This window comes from Apostichopus japonicus, chromosome 14, assembly GCF_037975245.1.
Source record: "Apostichopus japonicus isolate 1M-3 chromosome 14, ASM3797524v1, whole genome shotgun sequence".
NCBI lineage: Eukaryota > Metazoa > Echinodermata > Holothuroidea > Aspidochirotida > Stichopodidae > Apostichopus > Apostichopus japonicus.
The window spans coordinates 14,971,786-14,994,596 of record NC_092574.1 but is presented as its reverse complement, the minus strand read 5'-3'; the positions used below and the strand labels follow the sequence as shown (position 1 = coordinate 14,994,596).

The window sequence follows — 22,811 nt, the reverse complement described above, 5'->3', positions numbered from 1 at the left end:
TTGCATACTGAAAAACAAATCTAGAAGGATGTCATATATAGAAATGACGTGACCAATTGCAACTTTATAGTTTGAATATAGCTGCCGAAATGTGAACTTTCCGATCATGCTGATCATGCATGTTGTAGTTGAGTAAAATTTTCAAAATAATATGCGTTACAATAACATTTTGGCCTACCATAAGGATCTGACGTCATCATCAATTTAGCCTTAAAGGAGCATTCCAAAGATTATTTATCATATTTAATATACGTAGCATAATTTAGAGCTGCATATTTTGAAAATTAAAATATTTATAGAAACATGATTAGCACTCACTTTTTCCTCTTCTTGTTTTATCGTGAACTATGGGATACTATAAAACTAAATGGTTGCTTAAGTTAACTTGTTATTAAATTTGCATCTTGAGTTGGGTTTTTAACCTTGTACCATACAAGCGTTGTAATATTAATCACTCATATTGGTGTTAATTTATGTGTGAATATTTACTAATGCTTTCGTCAGGCTGACATTGAAACAAGAACTCAAAGATGTACACAATTTCAAGCGATAAATTTAATAATATAACAGTATAACGGGATCAGACTGTCTGAATGTCGGTTGTGATGGCAATGTATTTGGTTCTTGGAAGTGTCAGTCTTATTCAGCTTTCCAAAGAATAAACTATCTCTTTTCTCTAGATTTTTGGAAGACCATGGATTTGTTTACTTTATCAATGGCCTTGGTGCTCGGACTGAGCTCGGCCCAGTGGGATCCACACACAGCCTACGATCGTCAAACGATGGTGCATCTGTTTGAGTGGAAGTGGATTGATATTGCTGACGAGTGCGAACGGTATAAAAGCCGCCCTCCCCGGCGTATTAGACGTCTTCATTTTTCATAATCTTTATTTATGAACATCACACTACATTGTTTTTAATATCATATCCCATTTCCTAGCCCCTAATTAACCCCGGGCACCATGAGCTGTAGCTCATACACACACAAATATATATATATATATATATATATATATATATATATATATATATATGCCAATCCTACGTCATTTTGGTACCTAGTTTGATATGAACATGCACAAACATTAAGGATGGGCTAAGGAAATACAAACGAAACATTTTAAGTTAGCATTCTTTGTTGCCTGTCATTACTACGGTATACAGGCAACCTCTCTCCCGATATCCTCAAGTTACAGGCTTACATTTTGTTTTGTTCTCTACCAGAAAGTTACCGTAAATAGCCGAAACACTGTTTAACGACGGACAATTACGCTCCGAATATTCAAAGGACGCTAGGTCTACTGGAATAGTGTGTTAGGCCTAGGAGGCTAAGTGATGATACATACATTCACAAGCCACATTTATATTCCGAGTTGGTCAAGTTTCTGAGAAAACATGAAGGCTCAATTCGAGGCTGAGGATTTATTTACTTATCAAATTTACAATAGATTTAGAAGGTATTTCTAATTGGGGTTGCTATTGGCTGGGCTTGTAGAGGGCTGCCAAGGAACTAGCGCCTTGGTGAGGGTTCAGGCGGCGATGGTTCCGTAAGCATTTGAGATATTTCGTGCTTTTCTCGTAGCCACTCGAATCCATATCAAAAATAGAGATGATACTCTAAAAGTTTTTGGAATTTATCTCCTTCTTTCTATGCTTTGTATTTGTAGCAAACTATTGACGGGGAAAATAATGCATGGGAGGGGGAAATAGCATCTCATCCCCACGCCCCATTAATAACCATAATAGTGCCGAGTCATGCATTTACTAGTTGACACGACGTTTTGTGTATATTCGGCAATAAAATTACTTGAAATTTGCTTCACACAGTCATATTCGCGTATTACCTTTGCAGATTCCTTGGTCCGTATGGGTACGGCGGAGTACAGGTCTCACCACCAAATGAGCATGCTGTAGTTTGGAGTCCTTTTAGACCCTGGTGGGAACGGTACCAACCTGTCAGTTACTTACTCAACAGTCGGAGCGGAAGTGACGCAGACTTCCGGGAGATGGTTCAAAGATGTAACGCTGTTGGAGTTAGAATTTACGTCGATGCCGTCATAAACCACATGGCTGCAAAAGGTTTGTGCTGAGATGTCCTATGGATAAGGATAAAGATAAACGTAGGAGGAGAGTAGGGAGGCTGGGAGAAAAGTTCAGGGAACGATGGAACTGTCTGACCGCCCCCGCCCCACACGCCCACACATAATGTCATGGTTGCCCTTCGTTAAGAACATACTGTCCATCGAACATTTTTGAGACAAGATATGAAGCATCTTTTACTTCGTACAAAGTCAAACCCACCTGACGAAATGGTAGAGTGAGAAACAACAATTCAAACATGTAGCAGTTTCTTTCAATATATATATAACTTGCAAACTTCCCTAAACTGTAGATGGCTGGAGCTACATTTTTTAACTAAATTCTATTTAATAATTATGTTTCTCCCTCTTTCTCTTGGATGTGCAGACAGTGGAACTGGATCAGGAGGGAGCTATTATAGTGCAGCTTCACTAAGCTACCCAGCGGTGCCATTCGCCTCGTGGGACTTCAACGGACCCAACGGCAATTGCTACTCCAGTAGCGGAGGAATTGATAGCTACCAAGACGTTAATCAAGTACGTAACTGTAATCTAGTGGGTCTTAAAGACTTAGATACAGGGAAGGCATATGTGAGACAGGCTATTGTAAGTTTCCTCAACGAGCTTATAGACATTGGCGTTGCTGGCTTTAGAGTGGACGCTTGTAAGCACATGTGGCCTGGAGACCTTGATGCTATCTTTAGTATGCTCAATAATCTAAACACTGCTTACTTCCCTAGTGGATCAAGGCCCTTTATCTTCCAGGAGGTAATTGACCAAGGAGGAGAGCCCATTACAGCTGATGAATACACACCCTACGGCCGGGTGACAGAATTTAAATACGGGTTGAAGTTAGCTGAGGGAGTAAGAGGAAGCAATCAATTGAAGTGGTATAGCACGTTTGGGCAAGCCTGGGGAATGTTGGCAGATGGAAGTGCCGTAGTGTTCGTCGACAATCATGACAATCAAAGGGGACACGGTGGAGGAGGCGGCATCATCAACTTTGAAGAGTCTCGATTATACAAAATAGCAAATGTGTTCATGTTGGCCTATCCTTACGGTTTTCCTCGTGTGATGAGCAGTTTTAACTTTCATGGAAATACCGACGCTGGTCCTCCGTCAGATGGAAGTGGAAACACAGATTCTCCGGTGATCAATTCAGATGGAACCTGTGCCGGCGATTGGATGTGTGAACATCGATGGAGGCAAATTCGAAACATGGTTGGTTTCAGGAACACTGCTTCCGGTGAGCAACTGAAAAACTGGTGGGACAATGGAAATCAGCAAATAGCATTCGGAAGGGGCAACAAGGCTTTCATCGTGATCAATAATGACGGTTACACTCTCTCGGAAACCTTGCAAACTGGATTACCGTCTGGTGTTTATTGTGACATCATTACTGGAGATCTTGATTCTGGAAGCTGTACCGGGTCTACTGTCAGCGTTGATAACTCGGGTTACGCATACTTTAATGTCATCAATGGCGAGGATCCAGTAGTTGCCATTCATGTAGACGCCATGCAAGGTGGAAGCAGCGGTGGTGACGATGGAGATGACAACGGTGGAGGAGACGGTGGTAGTTCTGGTGGCGGCAGTGATCCTCAACCAGTTCCATCTGGTTATCAACGTACTGTGGTTTTCGTCAAAAAGCAGACGGTGAATGGACAAGATCTCTTTATTCGAGGCGGTATTGATCACAACCAACGCGCTGGTTGTACCAGTGATGCAGGCAGTAGCAATTGCGCCATTCCTATTACTCATAACATTGGAGGCACCAACGGCAAATTCAATGGTTGGAAAAGTGGGGACGATTTTCTGGATTGGTACGGTGCGGAAAGTGACCAATCACAAACCGCCGAGGGAACACCATTAGTTTGGACAACAAATCAAGCTGGATATAGTGCGAAAGTGGACTCAGATGGTTATGGTTATACCTCGTTGAATACATGGGGAGATCACTATTGGATGGTTGACCTTAATATGGACTGCGATAAAACAGAAAATGGCTGGTTTGAAATCAAGGCATTCCTCACAAACGGCGATGGATGGGAGAGCGATAGGGCTCAGGGTACATGCGGAGGCTCCGTCGGGGGAACCAAGGGATTTTCAAGTGGAAATCACTTCGGGCGATGTGGATACATCAATGTTTTTGAGTTTAATTCCAACTCATGTACAATTAACTCATTTTAATGCAGTTTTATGTTGTTACAATGATTTGAGTCTTCTGGAATGATAATAAAAAAAATGCATAAATGAACTATTCTTAAGCGCATTTATTTGTGATAAGGTACGAATGCATATACTACATTAAAATTCGATAAATACAAATAGTCCAATGAAGCATTACATTATCTAACGTACTTGAGACTACATGTATATATTTATGTGTGTATAGATGTGTATTTATGTATGTAGGTATGTGTGCGCGTGTGCGTGTGTGTGTGTGCGTGCTTGCGTAAATGTGTAACTATGTAGAGCCTAAAGTTTGTATTTGCCATAACATTAGAGCAATACTTCATCAGTGCATCAAGTGATACTGAAAGTTCGATGAACACTGTTTAGTGTACGTGCTATACGGCTGTTTTGTGGATTATGTAAAATGAAATTAGTTGACAAGATAAAGAAATTGATTCAAGAGACGTTATCCTAATTCTTCCGATAAGTGAGTTTTACAATGAGAAGGCCAAGACTATTCATTATCTATGTAAACTGGGAACTCAACATGTGCTTCCATTAACGGCTCTCGAATGACCTCATTGGTTAAAATGACAATTATCAATTAGTTCATCAGAGAGATAATTGCGTTACAAAACCGTAAGTAAACAACAGTTAAATGAGCCATGAACAATGTAACAGGTGATGAGAACCCTAATTTAAGAAAGAAGAAACATACACATCTGGCACATTAGAAGAACCAAGGGCGTTAAAACAGAACCTCCTGAGAAAAAGGTAAGAATGATATTGATATTATACGTAAAATGTTATCTTTTAATTAATCCGGTTAGTCAAGTTACCTTAAAAAGCAATTGAAATTTGTCTCAAAAATAATGTTCAACATATTTTCTATAAGGTAGCAACTTTACACCATCCAAAAGAGACACCGGAAAAATGCGCGGATTTGGGACTGCGGGTAGGGTCTACACCACCCTTTTCAACCCCCCCCCCCCCCCGAAAAAAAAGGAATTAAATAATTGAGTAGTACAGCCTTGGGTGTAGATCCTACCTTTAAACCTAATTTATAAGCCTAAATATGTCACGGAATGCATCATTTTTATGTTATTTCGGAAGAGGACACAAAAAACACTTCTACAACGAGGTCGACTGTAACGACCACTGTTTTTAGAATCTTGGATCCGCCCATATGCATAGAAGAAGTAAGCTGTGCATACCAATATTTTGCTGCTGAGCTAATTCGTAAACGACCATGGGCTATTAAGCTTCCAGTTTGTGTTTCAAAAAAAAAGCGAAGTCATGTTTCTGCAACTCACTATTTCAGTAAAGAATGTAACCCACGCCAGTGCTAAATTATTCTGCTGGATCTTTAGCACTACTAAAAAGAGTACCAGACAACAACGGTGATCATTTTTATGTTGGCTATATATATACGTTGCAAGTTTAAAAAGTCACATTTTCGATGGAAAACTGTAATTTTAAAATTCAAGTAGAAATGTCGTCATTAAAAGTCACAATTTTAAATTAAGTTCGAAATTAAACCAGAGAGGTATGTCGAGATGAAACGTCAAAATATCTCACTTCTACACTTTTCGAATACAACGTCGAAATTTCGACATCAAACCGTAGAAATACAGAGAAAACAAGTCAAACTTTGAGAAAACGATATTTTTAGATCATTTTCGATATCATATACTTAATCAACGAAATTTTGGCTTTCGTACTAAAAGAGAGGGACTAAAATAGAAGCGAGACAAAACATTTCCAGCGTGAAGATAAGAGCCGCGTCAGATTTGAAATTCAAGTTTTAATATCAAAGGATTTCAGTATTGATATTGAAGGTGTGGAGGAAGCCAGATTTGTAATCCCTTCACACCACTCCACCCTTTACCCCCCCCCCCCCACACCCACACCCACTATTGATGTCAGCTAAACTCTACAGCTCGATAGAGAGGATATTTAAAGTTGTGGGACTCACTTCTTGGTGCTCTTTTCCGAAATTGTGGAAATAATATACAGCAAATCAAAAGTTATAGCTGTAAATGACAAATTGTATCAAACAGATCATCAGAAATTAATTGGAGATACATTTAATTACTTTTATTCGTAAACTTTTAATGTAATAAAATAACTTAAGAGCCAATATAACATAACAATCATCATATCAGGTATATATTTAATAATTCTATGTTGCTAAGTACAAAAAATAGCCAACAGCTTAATGCGTATTTGCGGTAGTGCGTATTTGCGGTAATGTGTATTGACCAAATATGATACCAGTGTGCGGCGGGATTTATAGGTTTTCTTTTTCTTCAAAATAGGCCTATATTTTTATACTAAACGAGTAAACGACATTCCCTCCTTGCCCCTTATCCCACCCCAAGAAAGGAAATGTCGACGCAAATGCTCACCTTTAACTTTGAAGTTATAATACGGCAACGAAGATAATAAATTATCAATCCTGTCATTTGTGCCATTTCTTGTACATATTCACATTTCTACTCTTTGACAGATAATCACAAAACAATGGCTGCATTGTACTTATTATTGACTGCGTTATTAGGACTGACATCTGCTCAGTGGAACGCAAACACCGCCTACGATCGTCAAACCATCGTGCACCTGTTTGAATGGAAATGGACTGATATCGCCGACGAGTGTGAGCGGTAAATACATTTTGACAAATAAATTTTATTATAAATGGCACAAGATTTCTTTTCAGCTTCAGTATTAATGTTAACCATCAAGTTTGGATTACTAATGTTTTTTCCTTGTTTCTTTTTAGCTATTCCGGTTTTTAAGATATTAAGTTTTTATATCATAAATATCTTAAATGCTCCTTTACGGCTCAATTGTGATACCGTTAATGTTATACCATATTTTATGGTTTCTAGTACCTCAACTATAACAGACGTTTTGTTTTTGTAACTTAAGCAAAGAACTATACGCTTGGATAACATGCAGCAGCATTTGTCATTGCCAAAGTTAGAATCCATTCAGTGTAAACATGAGCCATTGTCCTAATGATCGATGTATGTGCTAGAATAGAATACTCTAGCCTCTTAAATTGACGAGCTCCATATGTTTAAAGAGTCATTTCTTATAAAGTGGCATAGATAAACACATTGAACCGTCAGCAATATTTCTTCATGGTCAACAATCAATGGCAGTGCCAAAAGTCATCCGCTGATCAAAGGACTCATAGAAAGGTGCCACATCATAGGAAAAATTACAATATTGTTATTGAATATCTCAGCTATTCAAGACAATCCTTACTATACCTTCGGCTCAAGCCTTTACGGATACATCTTGCTACCTACATGAGTTTGAAATTAATGGTTGGTCAGCCGATACTCATATATAGCTACTATGTATAGATAATAATATAACTATTGGTGCCATCTGTAACACATGTTACCGTGTTACGTACACAAAGCAATAATTACTGATGCACGGTGTTGGATCTGAACAGTAGTAACATTTGTTACGATTGGCACCAGTAGTTCCTGTACTATAGCTATGTGTTTGAAGTAAATAAGGTGCGGTACCGCTTAATTCCAGTTCACACCTCTCTTTAAATTAAGCCAATTCATCATGCTGAAAACGAAGAAGGCCATGTTCGGGTATATCCATAGTAGGCCTACTTAGAGCATAAAACGACTTCATTTCAGAATCGAGCACTCAATGGTTGGTACAGCAATGATTGTTTCATGTCCAGGCGCGTAGCCAGGAATTTGCCAAGGGAGGGGCGAAACTGTAGATTTGGCATTGCAAACTATCTAAGCGTAGCGCCACCATGATTGGCGCGAAGCGTACAAGAAAATTTTGACTGAAAATGCCTCCCAGATCGCTGAAAATGGCACTTCCCAGGCCTTGTAAGTTGCATCTTATCATTTTCTCTTTTGAAAATACTAGCGATATCATAAAAACATTTTTTTCTTAAATATGCTCAAGGGGGGCGGCTTCCCCCTTCGCCCTCCCCCCCCCCCTTGGCTACGCGCCTGTTCATGTCCCACAACCTTGCATCAGTAATTACTACTTTGTATTCGTAACATGTGTAATATGTGTTACAGGACATGAGCAGCCTAGTTACTGTAAGAGCCATGAGTATCGGGAGGGTTGATTCAGGAATTTGAAAGCTACTATAGCATGTACCTTTCAAAATATCTGGTCGTTTCCATCAGTAAAACTTTATTGGGTATAGTTTGACAGAATAGCAAGCGATGGCACAAACTGCGTTAATATAACTATACATCGAAATAGTCTTCTGTTTTCCTTTGCCGTGAAATAGGACTAAGATACACATTACACTCTTATGACAAGATGACGGCGTTATAACCGGATAAAATAAACAGGTGTACAATGTGACTTACAACATTGAACATTTAGTTAGTTGAACATTGAACATTTAGCAGGGAGTGTTAGCTCAGTGGTTAACGCCGATGCCTTTCAATCATAAGGTCCCGAGTTCGAGTCACTCCAAGATTAATGTATATCATCCAGTTACAGGGTTGTTGACAATTGACAATTCATAATCATGGACGTTCAAATGTGAATCTAAGAGACTGACTTCGGTCAGCTTGCGGCTTTGATAAGCCAATGATGGCTTCTTCGCGAGTTCCTGCTAAGTTGAAGGAGGATCTAAAATACATACAATACATACTTAGTGAAGTATAATATTGCAACGGACGTCCGTCATGAGTATATAGTATGGACAAGGATAATCGTTGTCACTACCGAAATGCAGTATACTCTCTCTACATAGTTGTAGAGAAACCTGGGACACTGCAGTACAACAGTTAATGCTGATGGATAACGTGTTACGGTTTCATTAAATCGTTTGATAATTTACTGTCTATCAGTGGTTATCAAGAACGGCATCTTTCTTTAATTCAAAGAAGTTTCAATTATCTTGATTAAAATTTCTCCGATACGAACATTTAGCTTTGATTATCGGTAGATAGTTCTGGTAGAGATGTTTAAAACAATGACATGATCTTAATGAACTTAATTGACGTGACATCCAACGGAATAAATGTCCGTAGCGGTTTCTTTTAAATGTGAGTGCCTGCACATACAAATTTCCCAAGCCCGACAATGTGGGTTTACCAACTTTATCTTCTGGTCATACTATTTGACCATAATATACTAGTTTCCATGCCATCGCAAAACTTTGACGGAGAATTTCTCAGACCGTCATCGTCTGTATTATTCTGACATGGTGTCATGCTGGTGACTAATCAATCGAGATTTTGATCAAGAGAAAATTATGTGACCGGGTCACGGTCCGCTTCTTTTTCTTTATGTATATTATGAAATTGAGAATACATCATTATTTACCACAACATTCATCGAGCCCTTCTACCTATCCCGGGCCCATTAATTGATGCCGTGTGCTGTAGCTGTGGTCCTTCAGATAGTAAAACTAGCACTAAACAACTAGGTTACAAAAGTCGTGTTGCTCCTTAATCAATTGAGGGACTATCAGCGATAGTTTGTCAGCGACAATTTCAAAGTTCTTAGATATGCAAAACCATATTCTAAATTATAGGATTTGGAATATTGATGTTTCAAATAATACATATGGACAATGGGATAAAGACTTGTTAAAATCAACATGTTTCGCCGTGTGTGAACTCGGAATACTAAGCTGATCTACAGTAACAATTCGAATGACAAAGGGAAATGCCTTTAGCTGTTTAGCGAATCTTGATCTCAAGACGTTCTTCGCCAGCAGAACAAAAGTTATTTTCTTCTTTCTTCGTACCTCTCATAGTTGATCAAACTCCTGTTACATGTACTTGTGTGTGGTGGGCATGCGGTTGTGTTTAATATGAAATCTACCTTTCGTTCATAATCTGCAGGTTTCTTGCACCGTATGGGTTTGGCGGTGTACAGGTCTCCCCAGCAAATGAACATGCCGTAATCTGGAATCCCTTCAGGCCCTGGTGGGAACGGTACCAACCTGTTAGCTACTTACTGAACAGTCGGAGCGGAAGTGACGCAGACTTCCGGGAGATGGTTCAAAGATGTAACGCTGTTGGAGTACGAATTTATGTTGACGTCGTCTTTAACCACATGGCTGCAATAGGTTCGTATCGACACCCATGATCCACTATGTATCTTAATGCAAGCATCCAATATTGTGAGGTAATGGTTCTCAGCCCGAGGTACATTTCCCAGTGGGTAATGAGTCGATTTATGGAGAGGGGATAATGACACTGTTAATGACACAAACTGAAGGTACTTTGAAGTGCTTCTTTCCCAGGGCAATATGAGACTTAATAGGGACTTGAATTGTTTTCGCCCACGCACTGACTATGCAATATGCTGCAGTTTAAATGTAGTGTGACTACATGGCAGCTAACGCATTACTGCACGAGGAAATAAAACGAACCGTTTTGCTACCATGTTGAAACGACCGTTGCACATAGATAGGACATAGCTAGGTAAAGGGATAGGGAAGGATAGGGCGTTTTGGGTAGCGTTTCCACCACGACTGAACCACTTGTACAAGGACAATAGGGAGACAAACAGCAGTAATATCTGGCATTGTTATATTGCAGATGTTATTGCAGAAATTAGCCCGATGATTTGCGGAGCTGAAGAAAGGTTACATACATACAAAAGGGTCCGCTAGGAAAGACATAACTAAAATGTTTTAATTAACCTTACATGTTTGTATAATACTACATAAGCATAACAAGATATAGTCAATTCGGTTCATGAGAATACTTAGATCAAATTTGTAGCCACAATAGCCACAATGTTGGTTATTGTATAGATGGCTAAAATAAAGTGGATACATGTTTCTTTTTTCCCTACATCAGACGGCACAGGATCAGGAGGTAGCTCATACAGTGCCTCCTCTCTGAATTATCCAGCAGTGCCATATTCCTCATGGGACTTCAATGGGCCAAGTGGAAATTGTCACTCGGGTAGTGGAGAAATTGATAGCTACCAAGACGTTAATCAAGTACGTAACTGTGATTTAGTGGGTCTTAAAGACCTAGATACATCGAAGGATTATGTGAGGCAATCTGTTGCAGACTTTTTAAACGAACTCATCAGCATTGGTGTTGCTGGGTTCCGTGTAGACGCTTGCAAGCACATGTGGCCTGGAGATCTTGGAGCAATCTTTGGTAAGGTTAATGATCTTAATACTGCATACTTCCCTAGTGGATCAAGGCCCTTCGTATACCAGGAAGTTATCGATCAAGGTGGTGAGCCAATCACAGCTGATGAATACACACCCTACGGCCGGGTGACAGAATTTAAATACGGGTTGAAGTTAGCTGAGGGAGTAAGAGGAAGCAATCAATTGAAGGGGTTTTATAATTTTGGAGAAGCCTGGGGTATGTTGGCAGATGGAAGTGCCGTAGTGTTCATCGACAATCATGACAATCAAAGAGGACACGGGGGAGGAGGCGGCATCATTAACTTTGAAGAGTCTCGATTATACAAAATAGCAAATGTGTTCATGTTGGCCTATCCTTATGGTTTCGCTCGTGTGATGAGTAGTTTCAACTTTCATGGAAATACCGACGCTGGTCCTCCGTCAGATGGAAGTGGAAACACAGATTCTCCGGTGATCAATTCAGATGGAACCTGTGCCGGCGATTGGATGTGTGAACATCGATGGAGGCAAATTCGAAACATGGTTGGTTTCAGGAACACTGCTTACGGTGAGCAACTGACAAACTGGTGGGACAATGGAAATCAGCAAATAGCATTCGGAAGGGGCAACAAGGCTTTCATCGTGATCAATAATGACGGTTACACTCTCTCGGAAACCTTGCAAACTGGATTACCGTCTGGTGTTTATTGTGACATCATTACTGGAGATCTTGATTCTGGCAGCTGTACCGGGTCTACTGTCAGCGTTGATAACTCGGGTTACGCATACTTTAATGTCATCAATGGCGAAGATCCCGTAGTTGCCATTCATGTAGACGCCATGCAAGGAGGAGATGGGGGCGATGGAGGAGGCGGCAGTGATCCTCAGCCAGATCCGTCTGGTTATCAACGTACTGTGATTTTCATCAAAAAGGAGACGGTGAGTGGACAAGATCTCTTTATTCGAGGCGGTATTGATCACAACCAACGTGCTGGTTGTACCAGTGATGCAGGCAGTAGCAATTGCGCCATTCCTATTACTCATAACATTGGAGGCACCAACAGCAAATTCAATGGTTGGAAAAGTGGGGACGATTTTCTGGATTGGTACGGTGCGGAAAGTGACCAATCACAAACCGCCGAGGGAACACCATTAGTTTGGACAACAAATCAAGCTGGATATAGTGCGAAAGTGGACTCAGATGGCTATGGTTATACCTCGTTGAATACATGGGGAGATCACTATTGGATGGTTGACCTTAATATGGACTGCGATAAAACAGAAAATGGCTGGTTTGAAATCAAGGCATTCCTCACAAACGGCGATGGATGGGAGAGCGATAGGGCTCAGGGTACATGCGGAGGCTCCGTCGGGGGAACAAAGGGATATTCAAGTGGAAATCACTTCGGGCGATGTGGATACATTAGTGTCTTTGAGTTTAATTCCAACTCATGTACAATTAACTCATTTTAAATGTCATGTTGATGTCATGAAGACAATAAAATACATATGATACGGTTTGAACAGATAGTGCACCGCATAAAAGAAAAAAATAATAAACAGATTAATAGTTTATTGATTCCTCTCGTCATATGTACTGTTTACAAATCTTCAAAGATTTTGTCTTGGGTCTTTGGAGCTGTTTGATATCACCACAAATTCTGAAACAAAGTTAAAAGATCACATAAAAACGCAGCGCCCACACACATGCCAACGCGCCGGGTGAATTTGTATGCAGGCGCTATAGATGGTTGACTGAAGGTTCAACTTGTGCAGTTTCGCAGAACGAAAGACATATCTAAGAAAACGCACAAGTTAAGTTACGTGAAACAGTTTGTTTTACATGGACATGAGACAAATGTTTCAAACGATCTCTTCTTCCATATTACGAACGAACTTGTGGTGTACAACTCTATGGTCCTACTACTGTTGGGGATTCCATTTCGAGGGTATTAAAATGATAGCAACATACTGTCAAGTTTCATGGAAGTAGACAGGAGCGATAGACAGCGCCCTCTAATAATTTTGTTCGCGACAAGAGATCCCCATTGGAACTTATACCTCTCAGTTAGTATGCTGACTGGCTCCGTTAGATCTGTGTGATTTACATCGACTATTGAAGTGAATAACTCAACCTGCATGTTAAACTTGATATATTTACATTCCGAAAGAGTAAAGAGAAAACTACAAAGAAGATAACAACTTAAACAACAATTTTTTTCTTGTAAAAATCAACATGCTCGACGAAAATAGAGATAATAAGTTATTTTTTTCTATGAATGTTCGTGTCACATCACATAGCAGTTGATAAATACGGATGCTCGTGCAACATCTGGGAGCTCAATCTTCAATTAAACTGTTGACGACGAGAATACTAATATTGGCATTTATAATCACTTGACACGAGTGCTTATCTCCATAATGCCAGGAGAAAATGTCAAGTCATGGACCAACGATTACAACAGAATTCAACCGGCACATTAAATAAATATACACAAGGGCTTGCTACTCAGAAAAATGAATTTTGAAAACGCATTACCTCTAGCAGGTTTTAGTACCAGGGGAGTTACACCATCAAGTACCTTGGCGCCTTACGAATATTACAGATGCTGTCAACCCTTATAGAATACTATATTACCATGGTGTTTCTAAAGGTGATTTCTCGATCTATATAGCGATAAATACAACTCTAGAAGAGCAACGATCTAAACCGCTTTACAAAACAGTTACAATCACACTATTACATGTTAAGTAATATAGCCTGATTAAAACGAAATATCTTTAATTTGGACTTAAAGCTTACGAAAGAAGTCGTATTTCTAAATATACAGAGGAGTAAGTGTCAATGGACACTACCATATTTGCAGAGAGAATGATCGCCGTTGGATAGTACTTGGAATGATCAAAATATGTTTGTTAGAAATACAGAGACTTCTAGATGGTTGATGGGGATGCAAGATCACCTTAATATAAGAAGGACATCCCGTAGCAAGGGCACGGTAAATAATATGAAGTACCTTAAAAATAGCTCTCTGCTCTATGGGCAACCAGTGAAGTTGGTAAAGTATGGGACTTATGTTGAAATGTTTAGGCGTCCTAAAGTAATTAGTCTTGCAGCTGAAGTCTGAATACGCTGTATAGCTTAAGTGATATGGTCTGTGGTAACTGGTAACACACAAAGCAATTAATAACAATATTCAAAGTTACTTGTAATTAATGCATGGGCTAGCTGTTCGAATTATTATTCAGTTAAGGACGGTTTTTACCGATGTTATGAAGGTGAAAATAGGCAGACTTGCACTTAAGAGTTGACAAAGTGCTCCATAGATAGCGTGGGATGTACCAGCACTCCAAAAGTTCACGCAGACGTAGCGAAAGGTAATATCTCTTTATCTCCCATGTTTGTTGGAGATATAATTGAGGGAATCTTTGTATATTCGCGGAATGCAGCAACATAAAGATGGTTTTGTCGGCGTTTAATTCAATTTGTTGATATCACGTAGAGCATTCTCTGTGTTGAATCGATTCGAATCGAATCGAATGTATCAATTGCGTATCATCGGCATATGGTTGCATACGTATAAAATGCGTCCTAATTATATCACCTAAACCATATGTATACACAAAGATCTGTCTCTTTTAGATTACCTCAATGACTTTTGCAATGAATGGCATATTTGAGATGTGGTCTGTAATTCTTCAAGTAATTTGGGTCGGCATTTTGTCTTTTTCAGGACTGGTGATACCACAGCTTTAAAGCAGATTTTACCACTGGACAAAGAATGATAGAAGTAGGAAAAAAAGAATGATGCAAATACGTTAATACATTTCTTAACCATCAAAAGTTGCAATCCGATCAAACAACAGATTTGGATAGGGATTTACGAATAATGTCGATGAGTTCATTGATTGTAACAGCTAGTTTAATATATACGGATTAACTGGAATTTAGAAGATGACGCTGCTGATTGGCGGAGAGTGAAGGCCTGTTGTTTTCGTTGGACGAAGCTTGATCTAGCTTAGACCGGGGTTATTGACCATCTCTGTACAAAATCTTCGCAAATTCATCGCGTAGTAGCGGTGCGTGTTGATAATAGGGAATGCTTTTGTAAATTATCTTTGCACCCTAACAGCTAACTCACTGTCTTAAACACAAACGTTTGGTTTGATGAGTTGCTACCAGTGAGATCATTGTAGTATTCATGAGATAAAATTCTCTTTCATAATATAGGAATATGTATGATTAATTGATTATACTCTTTATGTTGCTATAGTTCCGAGAATACTCGAAGACTAATATAACCTATCCACTTAGATGAAAAGTATAATAACCTCGCACAATATTAGCGATTTATTTTGATATTTCGGGAAAAAAATATATGTAACATATATGAGTCGGTTCGTGAATTTTAATATCATTCAGTGTCAGAGGTTTGAACTGAGTCTGTATGATATTATTAACAATAAACAGACACATCGACACTTTTAATGGTAATATGAATACCGCGTCTCCCCATGTATTGTAATTTGACGTCAGAGATAGGGAATAAACAATTTTCGTTTACAAGAACTGATTAGAATGCTTTTCAATGCATTGCCAATATTTTCAGTAACAGCATGGGCCACTTCATATTTATGAAAAAGGGCACTTTCTCAGTTGCTTTTTATACACAAATGTGGGAGGCACCCCACCCAACCTCCCACCTCCCCCCTACCACCTAAAGATATGCCACCCCTGGATATAAAGAGGAAGGGACATTCAGTCAAAATAATAATAATCGTTCTTCCATAACAACATTGATTGAGTTTGTTGAGTTAATTGATTTAATTGAGTTAATGGAGTTAACGTAGTTAATTGAGTTAATTGCGTTAATTGAGTAAATGATTGAGTTAATTGAAGATTTACTCCATATAAGTCTTGTTTCACTAACACTAATGTGGATCTAAAATAGTGGTCGGTTCAATCGTCGAAGAAATGCCGAACTTCTACATAATAGAATAGAACAGTAACAAATGGATGACAAACACACTGCATGTTTAAAACTCCTCTGCAGGGTGTAACAGACGGTACATCAGCATAATACAAACTGCAATCTACACACCTCTGTATTATATATGTTCCTAAGTTCGTAATCAGGTTTAAGATGGGTAGAATACTTCTTTTCGAGAATTAAAGAAATTAAGCTCACGACTGAGAGAGTTGATACGGAAGTAGGTTGCTTCGTCATACCACACTAGTTCTGTTTCTATGGGCCGCGAATGCTACCAAAATATCTAGGAAAGTTTAAAATTACATCTCAGCGGGAAAGGATTCGGCGCGCTTGACGATATTTGACGATGCGATTGATTTTTTTTTTCCCTTTATAGAGTAAAATGGGAACACTTATATTAAGGCGATATGTGATTACCCCTCTGGGACAGAAGAAACAGGCTAAGTGCCTCTGAGTACTACAAATATACTATACCCTATATATGGACTCAGGTAGTAATAAGCCTAAGAATAAACGACGGATCGGTCAGCCGGATGTAATGTTACCTAAACTATTTTAAAGTGTTACCAATTCTTATGACACCTATTACATAGGTATAGTATATTTATATACTATCATTGACTTTATATGAATTGGTTTGTAGTGATTTCTTCTTTTGCATAATTCATAAATTGAGAGTATTGGAACAACGTTTCACAACAAACCACAATTCAAAATATACCGTCGCAATGTCGATTATGATGCACCTACAGCCTCAATATGTGCATATGGTTAACTTGAATGAAAAGAAATAATAATAATAATAATAATGTGACTCTGCATTTTAAACACACATTTCGCTATTTCAAATTCATGTATTTCCGTCACACTACTAATTGGTGTGTGCGTCGCCCACGTTTGTGCTCTGGCGCCATCAGCAATGACATCTCTTTAAAGAAAGCTACAGACCGTAGGGTACCGTATGTGCTCAACCATGAAACATCCGAAAATAAGAGAAAAGATATGACATTGCAGATAACAAGTCTAATTTCGCTATAGTTCCAATAAACTAGTGATTTTATAAAACATGCTGGTACAATGGTTACTGTGTGAGTGTATACAGCAGTCATAACATTGGCAGACAGTGTAATAAATGGAGACAACCAAACACAAAACATCACTACAAAACACTTAACAGACTCAAGCATTTCACTGGTTCTGTAATGTCATTGCAGATATGCCCGTGCATTGTTACTAGTCAAGAGGTCTTGCATATGCAGAAAGAAAATTCATATTCCTCAAAAACAACAACAACAACGATTTGTTCTGATGTCTGTTAGCCTGAGTCGTTCTTCTCTACACGTATCTGTTTTCTTTATATTTCATGATGTGAGTCCTTAAAGGGATACACTGATGGCACACAACGTAACACTGATCTGAAAAAAACGGTACCACTGTCAGTTGATATTCTTCTCAATATCTATCTTATCCCTAACACGAGCATTTTTGTGCATGATGCATGCCACCGATACATGCACACAGAGAACACAGTAACTATACCGTAAATCTTAACGTTTTGTACTTGGATCGTGCTGGTAAATCGGTAGCATATGTGTTATACAGTACCGTATGTGTTATACAGTAAGAACTGAGGATTACGTGTATTTATCAGTTCGCACTGTAATCCTGCCAGCACATGTTGCCGATTTATCATATTTATCAGCACGATCCATGCTTTGAATGTGGTACAAAACTTCAAGATTCACAGTGCAGTAGTTACTGTAATCTCTATGTGAATCGTGTGGAATATGCGATACTTCCATTTCCATGTTTTGAGTGGTTTAACCAGGGAGCTGCGTTAGAGTAGCAGCTCCCTGGTTAAAACCCTCCCTTACTCCATAAGGTGAATCCACAGCAAAAGGTTATATGATGTCATAATGGCTGATGTTTTTCACAATCGATGCGGTCCTGTGATAACCATCTTGTCGGTTTGTCTTTGAAGCGTGACTCTTTGGAACGTTTACTCAGCTGTCAATGTTGTCTGGATATAGTATTTCATCAAGATGCTACTTTATTGGTATAAATAATAGTTTATTATACATTTATAAAATGATTCAGATATTATTAATAAAAACGAAGACATTTCGGTTCAACTGCCATGATAATGTCAGTCTCTTTAATGTTGCCAGTAATACAAAATTTACAAAATCGATTGCGGAAGACGCGCCGGGTTGTGATTTAAAAATACGGAGGATTTCCAACGACTTTGTTTTAAGTAATTAACTTCAGCCATTGTCTTTTAATCCTTTTAATGACAGTATTAAGCTACCACAGAATGTAGCCACTACTTTTCCATGATGACAGCGGCATGTGTGTTTCGGAGATCTTTCTGGTTTTTACAAGGTGAACTCGTCATGCCGTTCACCGCGAACTGGAACGCTCGTCAAATGTTATACGTATACGCAATATAGGGGAAAGAAGATTTCTTCAAAAGCGGCACATCAGTCATATAGAAAGTATAATATAACACCCAAAAGTGAATGTTCCTATAATTGAGAAATTCAATCATTTTAGAAAAGGGAGAGGAAGTTTTACAACATGATGACCTGAATACAGAGTTTGTAGTACTATTATTAATATCTTAGATGCGTGGGTCAGTCTAGTAAGTATAGATATGGATTGTTTTGAGATAAGACACTAGTTTTTCTTGCATTGATGTCTAAGTTTCCTCACAATTTGTAGTGCACTTGACTTATATTAACATTCAAATCACCACCAGTCGCACGAGTAACGGACTCGTGTTCGGCCTCAGGTCAAGTCCCTATACGAATTCATCACAGTTTGATTAGTATAGAAAGGACATCGTGGACTCATTGAAGCCACTCGCCAAACAAATTAACAATTTCACTTCTCTTCCGGATGTGTACATCGAAGAATTTTTGCATTTTTTTCCACCACTGACTGATTTCTCGGCAAATAACTCAAATTCAATCACGTTTGAAACGTTGTTAAGATTTCTCTCTCCATCAAAATATAGGCTACAGTATACTTAGGTCATCTCGGTTATTTGTTTGATATTCGCCGATACAGCGGCATGCGCAATGGGGTTGGGCAGAGGTGAGGGGGAAGGGGAGGGGGAGAGGGCAGGGCATGGACCCCACCTCAATAGTTAGTCGGAGGATTAACACGTTCAGTTCAACTATATAGATCCCCAACGTGAACCATGAAGCTTCCCTCTACCAAGAAGAGTATAATGCTGATTATGAAAGAATATAGATTTTCAGTATCTCCGGAAGGCCGGGTAATAATTAATATTGACAAATTTGCTGGTACGAACCGTTCACCATGAGCAACACGAATATGAGTCGGCATTATAAAAATTATAGGTTGATTGTGGGAAGGTTAAAGTATTAAATATTTGTTACAAATTTAAAAACAGGATGAAGGAAATACCATCGGTTTCACCGAGTTCTTATTGGCATCAATGTATAAATGTTATGATATGATATGATAAACCAAATTTGACGTGTAGGCAATGAAGAGAGAAAAGGGGCAAACTGGGGATTAGAAAGAAATAAGAAGGGACTATATATATATATATATATATATATATATATTGTAACGCTTTCCGCTTCGGTGTGTATGGTGAAGTACCCAGTTGGCAATTGAGGAAGGGGGTTGTAGAAAGAGACTCGAGGACACCGTTGAAAAGAAGTACACAAACAGTGCATTAAGAGTTTAAAAAGTATAATTAGACAAACAATGTACCTGCCGTACATCTTTCGTAAAGCATAATAAACAAATAATATATACAGAAAGTAGAACAATAAAACCTAAACACAATAACAAGGGCGTCGTACATAAACTAGCCCTAATATGTAAGCTGCCTAGCAGCGCAGCTAACTATAGGCGCTGCGTCAAAGACAACGCAGGCACAACGCAGGCTAAACTATAGGTACTGCGTCAAGGGCGACGCAGCGTAAGGACAACGCAGCGCAGCTAACGATGATATTCGTCAGCCCGCGAACCCTACGCTGCGACGACCTTGCGCAGGCACAAGCAGTTACGCAGCGCAGCTGCAGAATGCATGCAGGCACAAGCAGTTACGCAGCGCAACTGCTGAGTGCATAACTTGACCCTCTGCACAAGCCAAAAATAATCTAAGTCCCTAAAACAACATACAAATTCGGCATAGATTCTGCCTAGCAAATTACACTAAATATATCGCAACTTAATGCCTAAAAACGCTCCTTGCACGACATTATAAATACCCCCGTAACTGTATAGAACCCTATACACGATTTAATTAACCAATTATGAAAAAGCCAGTGAGATTGACAAGCGCCATAGCCCAATGACAACCGGTCAACGGTCTCTACAATACTATACGAATATGAACTAACCCCGCCCCACTGTCTATGCACCCCTAATAATTAACCGTATACTAAGAACAAAGGAGGCCTTGTCCACCGGACTGTTTACATAAAGCCCCGGCAGCAAGAACCAACTTCCGCAGCCAGCAATAAACTGATACTCAAGTTACACAAACTAGAGACCTCCTAGCTGAAACGTTACGTAAGAAACATTTTATAACGGTAAATAGAAAATACGTACACACGAGAAAATTAGGTTGTTTTCTCGTAACAATATATAGATATATATATATATATATATATATATATATATATATATATATATATATATATATATATATATATATATATATATATATATATATATAGAAATACTATACGGTAGTAATAACAATTTGAAATATAAAAAAAGAGTCAAATTTCCAGTTTCCTTTCGCGCGTGCATCCTACTTTACTAAATTCTGTCGATATGACGTGATGAGCTCTATCACCATCAACATCACTTTTGTTTTTCTCGCTTTGAAGCTATTCGGACATGTACCGCATTAAACGCTAAACAGCCTGTTCATTATAATTTAGGTGACATTTAACCGTTTAACAATCCTTTCCCTGCAACCCGTGCATACAACATCACTTCTTACCGAATAACATCAAATGAGCCATCCGGCATGGTAACAGGGATATAAAGCACGAATAAAGTTACCCCCTCAAGATTTATTTTTTGAAGCTCCTCGAATCTTTAATTTAGATCCTGAGGGCTTTCTCACAATATTGAATTACCGAAGTGTATCTAGCACGCAATTCATTGATTTTATATACATTCTTTCATTCTTCATACATTTCTTCTTCTTTTTTTCTTTCGTTTTTACTACCGGTCAGATATAAAGACGAAAATCTACTTTTGTTAACCTTCCCTGCCGCATGCGGTCTTCCTTGTTGGCTTAGCCAGTCGATTTCGAAGATAGAAATCCTGTAGGTTTTTTGTTCTGAAAAAAACCAATTGACAAGAATCCAATCTTCTTTATGGAAGGTAAAACATAAGAGCATGAATTAAAATCAAGTAAGGGTTTGCAGGGAGTTGAAAGTTCTAAAAGTCACCACCGTGGTTGTGGGTGTTTAGCAAATAAGAAAGTCTCGCTCTTTCCACGAAAGATTTTTTGATTAATCAGTGTGTTCACTTGGTGTATCAATTACATTGAATGAAGTCAGCAGCATATAGGCTAACATATCACATCAATGTATATGTAATACGTACGGTTCCATGCAATGTTTTTTATATGTATCTTTTGCGCTTATATATGTTTCGTCGTGTACCTGCCAAATTTAAATTACATCCAAAAATTAAAGTCAAACAAGAGAGGAACCAGGACTTAAATTATGAAATGGGAATGGAAGGGAGGGGTGGGAGCAATAGAGAGAGAGGGGGGGGGGACTGAGATGAATTATGATGTAATGATAGTATTAGTTTCAGTGTCAACATTGTTAATATTCTATCTTAATACATATGCAAGGAAAAAAACCCAAACAAAAGCCGAAAAAGGGTTTCAAAATCATATAGGCGGTTGCACTATAATCTGACTATATGATAATGACACCACAGCTTAACAAAATGGAGAGAAAATTAAAATGCCAAAACGCGAATGAAAAAAAACCCCAAAGAGAAAGTAAAATGTTTAATATCCCAGTGGCAACTTATATGACATCACAAATTTAGAAAATGACAGCCCCCGAATCAGATTTCAAACTAGAATAGAACATCACATGTTAACATAAGCAGAGCCTCTCGCCCCCCCCTTCCCCCACCCAGGAGTTGGATGAGACAACCTTTCGAAATGATAGCACATTCATCAAACCCATTCCAAAGCAGTAGGCATATATGCAGCAAACTGGGTTAGAGGTGTTGCAGGCGACGATGAGTGGTGTGGCCAAGGACCATAATTCTGCCAGAAGCCCCAATATAGTGATTAACATGATAGTAGGTTTAGCTATAGCATGGTGCATTCTTTCCTCTACCCTTTGCCCAGTGACTAAATACCTTTTTGTAAATCATAGAACATTCCAAATCGACCAATGCGTTAGTACCATGTATAACCTCCACTTCG

At 38.8% G+C, this 22,811-nt stretch overlaps 1 protein-coding gene across 1 annotated transcript; it reads left to right on the top strand.

Annotated features, from left to right (window-relative positions):
* The first annotated feature begins 680 nt into the window (after positions 1-680).
* Positions 681-12,943, top strand: LOC139980082 (uncharacterized). The gene is made up of 6 exons (XM_071991459.1): positions 681-834; positions 1,852-2,078; positions 2,466-4,256; positions 6,762-6,915; positions 10,114-10,340; positions 11,080-12,943. Exons 1-6 carry the CDS (start codon positions 695-697, stop codon positions 12,837-12,839), a joined length of 4,299 nt encoding a protein of 1,432 aa, XP_071847560.1. The 5' UTR covers positions 681-694; the 3' UTR covers positions 12,840-12,943.
* The last annotated feature ends 9,868 nt before the right edge of the window (positions 12,944-22,811 follow it).

What these genes read in the sequence shown, in the direction of transcription:
- LOC139980082 (XM_071991459.1), top strand. Translation starts at nt 695, where the DNA reads ATGGATTTGTTTACTTTATCAATGGCCTTGGTGCTCGGACTGAGCTCG. An exon ending in AAACCACATGGCTGCAAAAG is followed by an intron (nt 2,079 to 2,465) that starts GTTTGTGCTGAG and finishes TTGGATGTGCAG; the next exon opens with ACAGTGGAACTGGATCAGGA. An exon ending in TTCCAACTCATGTACAATTA is followed by an intron (nt 4,257 to 6,761) that starts ACTCATTTTAAT and finishes ACTCTTTGACAG; the next exon opens with ATAATCACAAAACAATGGCT.